The 12,832-nt window shown below is 43.3% G+C and overlaps 1 protein-coding gene across 1 annotated transcript in view; it reads right to left on the bottom strand.

Annotated features, from left to right (window-relative positions):
• Positions 1–12,832, bottom strand: part of FMNL2 (formin like 2) — a gene marked incomplete at both ends in the record, with an annotated part of 148,066 nt that overhangs the window by 38,132 nt on the left and 97,102 nt on the right. The window contains 2 exons of the mRNA XM_080622181.1: positions 1,569–1,645; positions 2,710–2,818. Of these exons, the coding sequence (XP_080478307.1) occupies positions 1,569–1,645; positions 2,710–2,818 (186 nt within the window). The remainder of the gene's footprint in view (positions 1–1,568; positions 1,646–2,709; positions 2,819–12,832) is intronic.

The raw sequence follows: 12,832 nt of genomic DNA, 5'->3' as shown, positions 1-12,832 counted from the left end.
CTGCCCACACATCTGGGGTGGAGACAGGGAGCAGACAGGTACAGCTGTGTCTGTGGCATCCATATGGGCACAACCAGAGAAGAGGGAGTCCCTACAGTCATCATTCACCTGGCCTGCCAAATCCTGCAGTACTCAGCTCACAGCATGCATGGTCTGGGAATGGGATCACCTCTGCAGCATCTCAAAGCTGCTGCTTCCCTTTTTTGCATATCCCAACCAACCCTAAGCAATCAAACCTCAGGTTTCTTCAAGAATTATGATGAGGCTAAAACAAAAAAGAAATCAGTTTGGAACAGCACTAACATTGTTTTGTCTTCAGATTATTTTAGCCAGATTTGAAAGCAATTCTTCTTTTATAAACAGAAATTTATATAACCCACTTCTTTGAAAAATGAAAACTCAGGCTCTCTTGATCACCTGATTTCCAGGCACAGGACACCAAAAATGATAAAAACAATAAACTTCCTATACCCTTCCCATCTATCCTGTGCCTAGGCTCCTAGGCTTGCTGACTTAGGGCTAAATGAAAGAAAAGGAAGGAAGTACCTACTTCCATCAGGACAAAATTTCAAGCAGTGAAAGACAAGCAGACAACCGATGCAAAGGATATATATATATACACACACACATATATAGTGCTCTTTAGTTTTGTTTCATCTTCAAGTTTTACCTTTCCTTGCAAACATCAGTATGTCAGATTTGGTTTCATTAGACATGCAAGAGGTTGTCGGCTCCAGGCTTTGCTGGAAGTGGCTGCCAGGGTCACAGGTGTGTGGGGGAAAAGAGCGCACACAGCTTCACAGCCATCATTTCCCCTGCACAATTACAACATCACTGCTGTGGCTGAACAGCAACCCAACACAGAACAGGAATGAAGCCTCCTCACAAAAAAATTCAAACCTAAGGAACTTTCAAACAAAACTCTGTGAAGATTTTCCTACTCTTCAGGCAAATCCCATGCTAAGCTGCTCATTATCAGCAGGGTCTTCTTTGCACTGCAATATTGCTGGAGTGCTTAAGCAGCAAACTTTCACCTGAGTCATAGAACCACAGAAAGGTTTGGGTTGGAAGAGACCTTACAGATCATCCAGTTCCAAACCCCCTGCCACGGGCAGGGACACCTTCCACTAAACCAGGTTGCTCAGAGCCCTGTCCAACCTGGCCTTGAACGCTTCCAGTGATGGGGCAGTGACAGCTTCTCTGGGCAGCCTGTGCCAGTGTCTCAGCCTCTCTCTGTCATTTTAAACCCATTCTTCCTTGTCCTCTCCCTACAGGCCCTTGTTACAAGCCCCTCTCCAGCTTTCTTGTTGGCCCCTTTAGGCACTGGAAGCTGCTCTAAGGTCTCCCTGGAGCCTTCTCTTCTCCAGGCTGAATAAGCCCAGGTCTCTCAGACTGTCAAACTAGACGGCAACTGCTCATTTATTTTCACAGTTACACAGATTTAAGCCAATTCAGACTGAAGTCTGATTTTTGCTATGGGTTTATGCATAAACATACACCTGCAAAACCCTTTTAGGTACTCTTTACTTGCCTACTTCTTAAACTCTCTAAACGCAAGCGCAGCCTACCTGGGATTCTTGTTGTTCAAACTTAGTGCAATTTCATTAACGGCATGTGGATGCGACATGACCATATTGAATCCATACTGAAAAGAGAAGGGGAAAACATTATTTCAGTTTTGAGACTGAAATTATTACTTTTAAAATCCAACAAATTACATATCTCTGACCAGATCTGGAGGCAGTTTATCACAACACTATAAGCCAAACAAAATGTTGTAGAGTTTACTAAGTCAGCCAGAACATTTCCATATACCACCGTGCCTCACAACTGCTCTGCCATAGTGTCAAAAGTACTTGGTTTAGCCATGTCAGCCAACTAAAAGGGGTCCCAGAGCTGCTCCTACACCACTACCAGCCCCTCTGCTTCTCCTTTCCTCCTCTCCAACTCCTTTTAATTCTGACAGCAAACTATATCATTTACTCTCTAAAGAGGATTTTGCAGTTCAGCAGGCAAAATCGCTTCTTTTCCAGGACACATGCTGCCATAGAGCAACTGTATCATGCAGTTTTTGCACAAGTACTGCTGGCTCTGCTCTTAAAAAATGAGAAAAGAATTCCTCTGGAAAATACTGTATTAGTTATTAGCACTAGACCACTGTTGGCAACCTTCCCATCAGAGGTAAGATACCCTGTAAATCCCAGGGAGCTGGTATCCTGAAGGGCAAGAGTTCACGTACACAGCAGTGTTACAAATGCCTTGTATGACTGTACAATTCATAATAAAGATGTTCACCACCTTCTTTGAAGCATACTTTTAGCTACTACTGTTTTAGCAAAAAATTCCAAGTCTCTGAAGCTACCTGGGCATGCCATATGATCACAGCATCCTTCTAAAGAGAAAAAAAAACCCTCATGAAAATAATATTAGCTTTGGTCTGTTTTATTCTTTGACTTGCAGTTACTGCAATTGCCTTGCCATAAAAATGTAATAAAAGTAAAACCTTGGATCTTCCATCAGTGTATAGCTCTTCTGAAAAATTTAAGCATTTCCTAAGTGTTAATACTAAATGCTGAGACAAACTGTAACTTCAGTTGTGTAGCTGCATATCTAACCAGTTAGCGCAAACTGCGCCCATCACTAATCTTTTCCTTCTCCCTCCCAACAACAAAACAGTTATGTGATCCAAAAGAACAAAAAGGGAAATACCTGGTAATTCATTATGGCCCGTAAACACATGATGCACACATGAACATCATCTTTTTTACTCACTAATCTGGAATTTTTTAGCGTTCTTCGGCTTGGCAAGGTGTTATACCTGCAAAAAAAACAGTTCTCATCAATCACAAGACTATTTTTAAGGTGGTAAGGATAAAGGAATATGAAAATGCAGACATCTTTAAGTTCCGCAGAGCAGACAACCATCAGACAATACACATGCAAATAAAGCACAAAAAACGTCGTGTGCTGTTTACACTGGCACTGTAGGGAGCTCAGGAAGCACAGCTCCATGACAGGCTGCTAGCCACCCAGTCCCAGGCCAGCACAGACCATGAGCTGTCAGTCCCAGCCCTTCCGCCCAGAGCTGCCCATGCCACCAGCCACAGTGTGACTTGTCTGGAGCCAGGTACCTCCATCTCTCACAGCATGCAACAGGGAAAAAATTATCTACCTGCAAGGAGAGGTATTCTGGATTTTTTCCCATGCAGTTTACTTTGCATGAGCAATGGTACAGGCTTTTAATGGAACTGAACATTTGTAGGCATCAGCAAATGTATTAATTCCTGCTGCATTTCATTTAAGAATGGTGCCTCTCTTCTATTCTGCAGCTGAGCTTCCTGAAAGCCTTCCAAATTATTTGAGGAAAATACAGCCCTTAGGAACTTTCCTCAGAACAGAGGCATTAATTATTTTAATGGCAACCCCTAACTAGTAAATCAACCTTGAATTCAATTAAATAAGTACACAGAATAAACACAAAGGGAAATCTTTAAATCTGTTGCTTCTATGGCATAGTAAATGAAAACCACATTTCAGCTCTTCTTCAAATACTGTTTATTTTCTTTAAGAAAAAATATGTTTCATGAGCTGAGCACAGGAAATTGGAGACAAGGAGACAGACTGCCATATGAAATACGTGTCTGTTCTTATGCATGTGAAACCGAATAAGCAATGACAAAATTATGATTATGGTCAAAACCTCTTTTGACAGTAATGCTCTAACTGCTGCAATTGGGTGATGGTGCTCATAGTGCCGCTGGCACAAGCCAGCCGACCAGCACAAGCCCCATCCAAGCTGCAGGGATCTCTAGGGCCACCATAGCTGTGCCAGGGACAGGGAGGATGTCTGCAAAGCTGTGCAGGCTGCCCTAAGCAGCCCCAGCCAGCAGCGTCATAGGTAATGCTGACAGCAAAGGCAAAGGGTGGTGGTTGGGCTTGGAAAAACATATTATTGATCCCGCTCCCCCAATTTACAGTGTAAAAACAGCCCAGAGAGAAGGTGCAGGCAGGATCTCAATTAGTCACATGGCTGCAGAATACAGAGTTTTCTCCCAATTTAGACCAATGCAGGTGAGAGCAGAGACCAGAAGGGCATTGGCTCGCCAGCTAACAAAACCTCTAGGCAGGCACAGTAAGGCTTTTGCATTTCCAGTTAATCACACTCAGGCTGAAAATGGAGGAAGAAAGTATAAAATTTGCTGATAGAAAGAAAAACAATGAGATGCACGTGCAGTGATGTGCAAATTTTGACATTTCTTACATAAAGAGCAACTCCACTGGAGAAGGAAAGAGAAATTCATAGACAAAGCTTGACCACTGAATTAAATACAACCTCGAGTAAAAACAAGGCTTCTTCAGACAACTGCGGCATTGCCTCACGCTCACCAATGCCACCTTTGGAGCCTGAAGAACATACAAGGGAAGGCTTCACTTCTGTTTGATTTGGGAAAACAACTGCATTGGGGAAAGCTGCTGGATTACAGCATCCTTAGCTCTCACCACAGTCCCTAACCAGGAGTTAAATGTATCAGTGCTGGAACCCAGCAATGACTCAAAGCACAACTGCAAACACAGACCAAGGCAGGACGAGAAGTGAGGTGAAGAAAAAGAGAGCTTCCAGCGGCCTTCCAGACCCAGCCTCTTCCATCTGAGAACTATCCCAACACTCCAAGAAAGTTTGAGTGTCATGGAAGAAGTCAGTGGGGAATGATCGGTAATTATGTGGCATCACACATAATTATCAGGTGACAGGATCAGAAGCAAACCTGGTAATTTTTGAGGTACTCCTCCACACAGCGCTCTGGAGACCAGGAGTTCAGCACGACCACTGCAGAGCCCAGAGCCTGGCACAAGCTCCAAAAGCACACCAATTCACAAAGGAAAAAAGTTCCATCAAGAACTATTAAACATGAGATGCAATCCTTAGATCAGGATGCTTAAATCTCCAGAATGCTGGAAGCATATCTGCAGCAGCATGAACCAGGAGAAACATCTCTGGGTACCTGCCTTGCTAGTACTAAGCAAGTGCTCTAAAGCATCTTCTGCACTAAGCATCTGCTCCTCAGCAGTATGACAGAGCGGTGTTAGATACAGCTTTGTTATCGTACTTCACTGTTTTCCTCTTTCCATATTTTAAGTGCATTTGGGCAACTACCTTGTTTATTGCTGATGGTGCTATGCAGTTACTTGTCTAACCTGTGCTACTCATCTTGTTTAAAAGAGGTGTAACTTTTAAAATCTGTGATTAACATTATTATATTAATAACAGTAATTAATAATGATAGATAACATTAATGATTAATAATAATACATGAACAATAACAGACTTGTTTTATTCTGACTCACTAGCTCATTGTCTGACACAAAGAACATACTTGCAAATTTTCTAACTTTAAACATACAAACCAAACCAAACGAGGTAGCTCATAGGAGGGTCTGGGCACACAGTGTGCTGGGCAGTGATCACAGTTCAGCAGCACCCTTGCTGTGTCTGCCTTCGTGGCTGCAAGAGCCCTCCCCGCTCTGCAGCTCCAGCACAGGACAAAAGCAGAACACACAGCGAGCTCAGAAGCACGCTGCCAAACCACCCTGCCCACAGCCAGCCAGTGACTCTCGGGCTTCAGCAATTACTTCCCTTTGCTTTCATTTTCCAGGAGTGCCAAGATGAAAGAAATCCCAAAATTCAATGCAGAATTCAGCCAAACTACTTCTTTTTTTTTTTCCTCCATATATATGAATGCATAAATCAGCTCAGGGCACTCCAGATGGATTTCAGGTTTGCAGGAAACATGATCTAGTTTTGCCTGAGAACAGAGAGTGCTTAATGCATGGGAGCTGTGTTTCGGGAACCAGACCTGAGGAGGAAAGGAGGCTGTGCCTTGGAGGACCAGGACAGGACAAGGTTGTTCCCTGCACTGCAGGGCCATCCCAGCTGGCCCCAAGCCACCATGAGCACTTTGAATGGGTGCTGCACTGTACCTCACACCTTGGCTCCGGGGCACTTTGTCCAGCTCCTCCTGGTAGGAATGTGACAGGCCAAGGAGCTCCAGCCAGGCTGTGCTGCCTGTGTCCCCATGCACAGGCTGAGTGCCCACACACAGACCCTGTGCTTGGGGACTCATTTGCTCCCCAAATCTCCCTTATCAAGACAAAAGAGGAGTACTGCAACCTTTAACTGGGAGCCCTATGCTGAACTGCAAAGCATGAAAGCACCACCAGTGTTGTCTGGAGAATGTGTAACTAGCAGATTTCCATATATTCATTTCACTAAATATGAAAAACACTGCAATAAGAAGATTTAAAAGTCATTTCTAGTCATACAGAGATCGTTCCTAAAATGATTTATCTCACTTTTAAACTACTAAAGGCTGCATACATTATTTTCCTTTAAATTGTAAATAAACAGAATTAGATCATTATCATGCCACTGATAGAAGAGAAAAAGAAACTTCCTCAGGGCCTGGTGTATCAACTCCTTCAATTTCAGCATGCCTTTAACCATCTGACAAAGTTTTGTCAACTGTAAAAAATGGGAGCAAGTCTTCTTAAACTAATAAAAGATGACCATAAAGCCAGAATTTGGCATTTCCACCTGCTTGCGGAGTGAGGAGAAACAGAATCAGGGAGCAAGGATACTCTGCAACGCAGCAGGACCCTGAAACACACTGAGTTTGAGCTCCCTGGGCACTCAGCTTGATCACTCAGTTTGGGATCCAGCCACCTGTATGGAGTCTTCTCAGGCTGGCAGATGGAGATGCTCCCCTCCACACTGCTCACTGCCTTTCTAGGCACCTTATCAAAAGCCCTGCACTGCTGACCAATGTAGGCACCAAAAGAAAGGGTTGAGGTGAAAACAATATTCACCTCTTTTGAAGAGATGGAAAAGACTGATGAGATCTGCAAACATCCTGGACAGCAGTACCTGCCTGCAGGAAAACTGCTGTTTTGAAGCCTGGATGTGTTCACTTGGAGGAGTCTTACGACCAGCCATCTAGGCAGAGCCAGAGGTAGCTGTTGTGTTCTCCTCCCAAAACTAAGACAACCTTCACCTCTGGGACTCTGCTCCAGCCTCAAGCTGCACATCATGCTCTCTCTGCAGCAGTTCTCCTGCCCTCCCCACCACCCTGCACACCCTTAGTTGGCAGTGTGCTACTCAGTGATATCACCAGTGATATTCAGAGCCCGCGCCCTTCGGCTTGCAGAGATTCCACCTATGTTAGTTTACAATTAGGCTGAGAAATGGGTATGGAATCCGCAATTGAGAGCTGCAGTGCAGAGAAAATATCTCTGGCACAGATGGGATTCTGCCCTAGATTTAGATCACTTCCCTTCAACATATGCAAATTTCTTCTCACAGACATGAATGCCAAGAATAAATAAGGATTTTTTTTTTTTTTTTTTTTTTACAGAAACTCTTCTACGACGACTCTGCACACAAACTAAGGCTCCAGATGCTTTGCCTGTATTAGCAGCAACTGCAATGACCCCTAATGTTATTTGTTTCCTTCCTAAAGGCAAGGCAGACCGGCAGTAGCTCTAACACCTCCCTTTATGCAACATTAGCCAAACCAGGGTGGATGATCTTCTTTTGCTTTTATTTCATTTCTTGTTACTAAACATTAGGCTGATCCAAGCATCTGGATGAGTCGTTGATTTCCTGTCTGCTGCAGGTCAAAGATTATGTCACCGAGAGTATATTTATCCTGATAATTAAACTCAGATGGTTCCTCTTTTATTTCCTCTGCCCCTCCTTTAAAGAACTATAAAACCTTACTTCTGAAAAAAGCAGAAACAGAAAACCTGACCATGTGCAAGCTCCTGCAGTGTGTAATGCTTTCCTCCTGCCATCCACCAGCAGTGGGTATGGGATGTCACACATAGAGAGAGAGCTGCTCCACAGCTTCATGCCTTTGCTCCTGGAGGCCGAGGGGAAGTACGCAGGATTCAGCGTCTCCGGAGCTGGGACACTGCACTCAGAACCAACAACTGTTAAAATCGAGGCTAAATCTGTGCTGAAACATTATAGTTTAAGGTTCTTTTTCTCTCCCAGCTCTAACAGAAGTACATTTCTGTTCAAGAATAACTCGTTTATCATTTTTATTCAATTTGTTAACAATTTAGTTAATGCAGTGCTTTTAAAGGCACTGCTGTGATGTCTCTGGAGACCAGGCTGGGCTTTTACCCACCAGCCTCCTACAGAAAGGTGAAAAGGACCATTCAGCCCAGCCAGCCTAAAGAAATTAATTTTGCTAAACTACTCCTGCCTCCATGTCCCACTTACTTTGTTAACATGATCAGTCAGAACTGGTGAAAACATGCAATGTGTCCCAGACTCACCCAGAACTTTGTATAACCAAGACCTAAAAACCACAACATGCAAGGGCATCTTCTGGTGCAAAACAGCTCACACTGACACTGAAGGCCCACAAATGGATAATCAAAACACCTATGCAACAAACTGGGATACTCGAAGTAAGTAAAAGCCCTTTCCACCATGGTAAGTGAGCACAAATATCAATACAAACTCCTGCCACCTCCACCAATGACAACGGGAGGACTCACATACTTAAAATGAGGACATGTGCCCAGTACAACAGTGCAGACTTCTAATGCACTGCATTAATAATGAATATAAATTATAGATGGTTACTCCCATCATTTTTACCTTATTATCTGCTAAAGACTATCATGCCCTCATTTGCCTATACCAGCTCCCTCAGAGTAGGAGCAAGGAGAGCAGAGGACAGAGGTCCAGGGTGGACCAGCAGCTCGCTCAGCACTATGTGGGCTGGGACTGCTGATTTTCATCAGGGCTTAGTGGGGTTTGGATTGCCTTTCTGTAGTTTTGTTGTTGTTTGGAAGTGGTGGGGTTTGTATTATGAATGTACTTCTGACAGCAGAAAGGGACTTTGGATAGGGAAGGTCTTGGTGCTTCCTACTAATTTTGGATTTGTCTCATCTCACAGAGCAAGTTACAAGCTGGGTCTGCTGGCCATGGGGACCCTGAACTTGCACCCTTCTGCAGGGAATGATGCCCAGCGAGGGAAAGACCATGAGCCTGTGTTCAGTGGCCCCCAGAAGCTTTAAAACCAGTGAGGAACAATCAACTCCTTCATTTGTGCAAGGGAAGAGAGAGTAGATAACTGTGCTGCCCCAAAATGCCTCCTTTCTGCCACTTCAAACAGGGCAGGAAAGCTGGGTTGGTCCCACACATGTGAAGAGAATAGATGACTTCAAGCCTGCTGGTTTTGTCTTCAGCTAATGCAATCTGGGAAAATTGTTAATCCTTAAATCTGAGAACATATCTGCTACTTAAAAAAGGTCAGAAAAGAAATGGAAACATCCAGGTTCAGTCTTCCTTCCTCCTCCCACGCTACACAGCCAATGTGTGTCTACAGATGCCAATGCACACTCAGGTGGTGCTCAGCTCTGCTGTGCCATGTTCATCCCATGTAACCTCCTGCAAGGGAACAAGCGTGTTTCTTCATTTCCATAAACACACACAGATGGTGATTCTCCCCTAGTTCAACCAGAACAGTCACCTACAAATATCCCATAACAAAACCAAGCAGGCTACAGGAAAACAGGTACACGCTGCATTGGAGTTACCCTCAGCTGCCAGGGACACTGCTGCCTGCCTAGTGCCTGTCTAAGGTCTGTGAAAATCCTGGTCTTCAGACAGAGGAACCAGAAGAATTACAAGACCAACAACTGGCTGCTTGAAAATATACTCTGCTAAATTAGCAAGTATCTGACACAAATTACAACGACAAAGCCAGCTGATCCCTGAGCAGTGAATGTGTTAATGGCAAAGTCCGAATTAAATCTTTGTAGCATACAAAGTCAGCGTCAAATCTGAGTCCAATTGTTGAATGCTTTTAAAGCCCATTTATAGGTTAAGATACGTTTGCCTAGATCACTCTCATTATGGACTCCACAGATTCTGAAGAAAAAAATAAGTTTCTCAGTTCAATCTATATAAAAAATGAAGTATTTGCCTCGGAAGAAAGGGAATTTCTAATGGGTTAGGACATTACAAAGTCTGCATTAATATTTATCTGACAGGAGAGTATGACTCTCGTATGAAAGTAATGCTCCTTCTCCCCCAAAAAAAGCAGCAATAAAATCCCCAAAGGTTCATCTCTGCTTTTATTCTTCTGCCCTCATTTTGGTGGTTGCTTCCCAAACCCCTGTCCCTCCTCTTAAAAAAAACAACCCTCAGTTTCCAAGGAAACCCAGTGAGCAGGGAATTGGCAGGGTTTAGCACTACTAAAAAAGACCTACTGGAAGCTAGTGAAAGTCACAATTAGAAATGGATAGCCTAAGCCACGCAACCGAAGAGAAAGCCTCCATGCCCACATCATTGCTGAGGGAGTTCACACCACAGCAAGCTTGCCCATAATCGCTCACTACAATGAAGCCACACCGTTTGAAAGCATGCATGGGGTATAACCTTGCCAGCACTTCCTAGTGTTGCTTTGTGCTTACCTCCTGTTTGTTTTGTATAATTCTCAGGGTTCTGAGGACTACAGCAGGTTTACTACTACTGAACCCTTGAGGACAGGCAGGAGAGCTGGTGCAATGACGCTGCCATACAGGCATCAAAAATGAAAAAACATGGTGTTAAAGCTGACAAGTTAAATACCGTCTCCCCATATCTTCTTGCTATTTTAATAAAAAGGAATCCAGGCCAAATCTGCTCTCATTTTTCTTACTGGTACGGCATTGCAGGGATGAGTCCAGCTCCTGAATTTTAAATTACCCTGTTAAGATTATCAGCTTCCTCTTTCTTCGTCCAAGAGGGAGAACCACTTCTTCTTTTCTCTCTATTTGAATGGGTTTCAACTCAAAGATAGAAGAGGAGCTTCCACACAGAAGAACCTATGGCTTGAGTCTCCGCGTGTCCAAAAATGCTAATGCCATGTAAATGTTGGACAGTTTTTACCTGCTGTCTAGGTAAAAAGATGGCTCTGCAGACAGGAGGTGGCACTTGGCTGAAACACACTGTATTAGGTTACATTTCTGTGTCTGTCTGGATATGAGTGAAGTCTCTATTTGCAATAAAAAAGAAGAAATAAAATGGACAATGCCTAAGGGCTCTATGTCTCACATATGAAAGTAGTAATATTATCTGCAATATGATAAAGGAAACTTTAATTTTTTTCAAAGTAAAACACGTTTTATTTTCTTTTAGAAAATCCCACTCTACAGAAGCAAACTACACTTTGAAGTTATAATGTGATAACTGCACGTTTTGGAGACTGAAAACTCCCCCTGATGCTCAGGTGGTTGTTCTACCAAGACGTACTATTACCAGATTATAAGGCATGGGGAGCAGTGCTGGCCACATGGGTCCCATGCCCTGCACAGCCCATGTTGTGGGTAACCTTGCACCTGGGACTTACGAGGTTTTCCAGCTCGAAGCCTCATCAGCAGAGCACAAAGTGAAGCTGCTCCAGAGGCAGTTGGTTGAAAAGCAGCTCTGGCAGCGTTTGAACTGAAGTTGCTCAGAGAGGGAAACCAATCTGATGGTATGTGAAAGGTGGATGAGAGCAGAGGAAGGAAGGATGTGAGAGAGAATTGGAGAAGAAGATTTGAAAGAGGGAGGGGAATGAAGTGTGCAAGGAAAGAGACATTGACATGGAAAAAAAAAAGGCAAGGAATCAAGGGGGATGTGAAAAAGGAAAAAAGATGGAAGGAAATGAAGAGAAAAAAATGTAAGAGACATGTAACATATACCTGACATGCATTTCTAGTGCAACTAATTACAAGCATGCCTCCCAAAGAGAGCAGAATCAGACATTCTCCTGCAAGACTCTACCATTTCTCTTAGTAATTAAAGACCAAAGAAAACCAAAATCACTAAGAACACCTTTGCAATATTAAAAAAAAAAAAAAAAAAATCAACTGCTCAATAGATTTTGCTGCATTCATAGACTGTATTTGTTTACAGAACTGTCTCCTTCTCTCTACTGCCTGATGTCTGTGAACAAGATCTTCCAGATATCACACGTGATCACTCAGGCCATAGATGGAAGACACCCAACATCAACTAAAGAGCTAACGTTACCATTGACTGACAAAACAAAACTGAACCTCTGGTCCAAGATGCAGGAAAAAGGTCCTCTCGCTGGCTCCATCTTTTTTGGACTCTTCTATGCTCACAGCACTACATAATAAAACTCCATAAAAGTCAAAAAGCATTCAGCACTTTGAGCTGCGCCCCTAGGTAACAGCACTGCTAGTTTAAAGGTGTCATTCGGTATGTTTTATAATGGTAAAGCATCAAAAGAATATAACAGAGTCGACTGTCGTTCAGTCCTTTTCCACAAACCCGGTTAAAAAATCCCCAACAGTATTTGGAAAGAGAGGCTTCATAGTAAAGCCCTGGGTGGTGTGAGAATTAACAGCAGGTTTGAAGAAAAAAAAAAATCTTGTTCATAGCAGCATGGAAGGAATGTGCTGCTAGAAGAGACCTTTTTGGATGAGACACCAGATCAGCGCACCAGACTGGCCGAGACCATGGAAATCTTGAGATACATTTTGGAGAAGAGGAATTGCTTCCTCTGTGCAAGCCACATTGTACCTGATGGAAATGTAACGTACAACCTTTGATCATTCTGCCATTGGAAAGGGAGGCAGAGTTATTCTTGTCTCTTCCTCAATTGCCATGTAATGCTGCCTTGTGCTACTAGCTTAGCATTTCTTTCCACCTCAAAACCATCACTACAATGACATGTTTCCAACATATGTCAAGCCTTTACTGTGAAAAAGGAAGATGAAAAATACTGTAATTGGAAAACCATACTAACTTTTCTCACTCTGGATCTCG

This window comes from Psittacula echo (genome assembly GCF_963264785.1).
Source record: "Psittacula echo genome assembly, chromosome: 6".
NCBI classification, from domain to species: domain Eukaryota; kingdom Metazoa; phylum Chordata; class Aves; order Psittaciformes; family Psittacidae; genus Psittacula; species Psittacula echo.
This window is presented reverse-complemented; position numbering and strand designations above follow the sequence as displayed.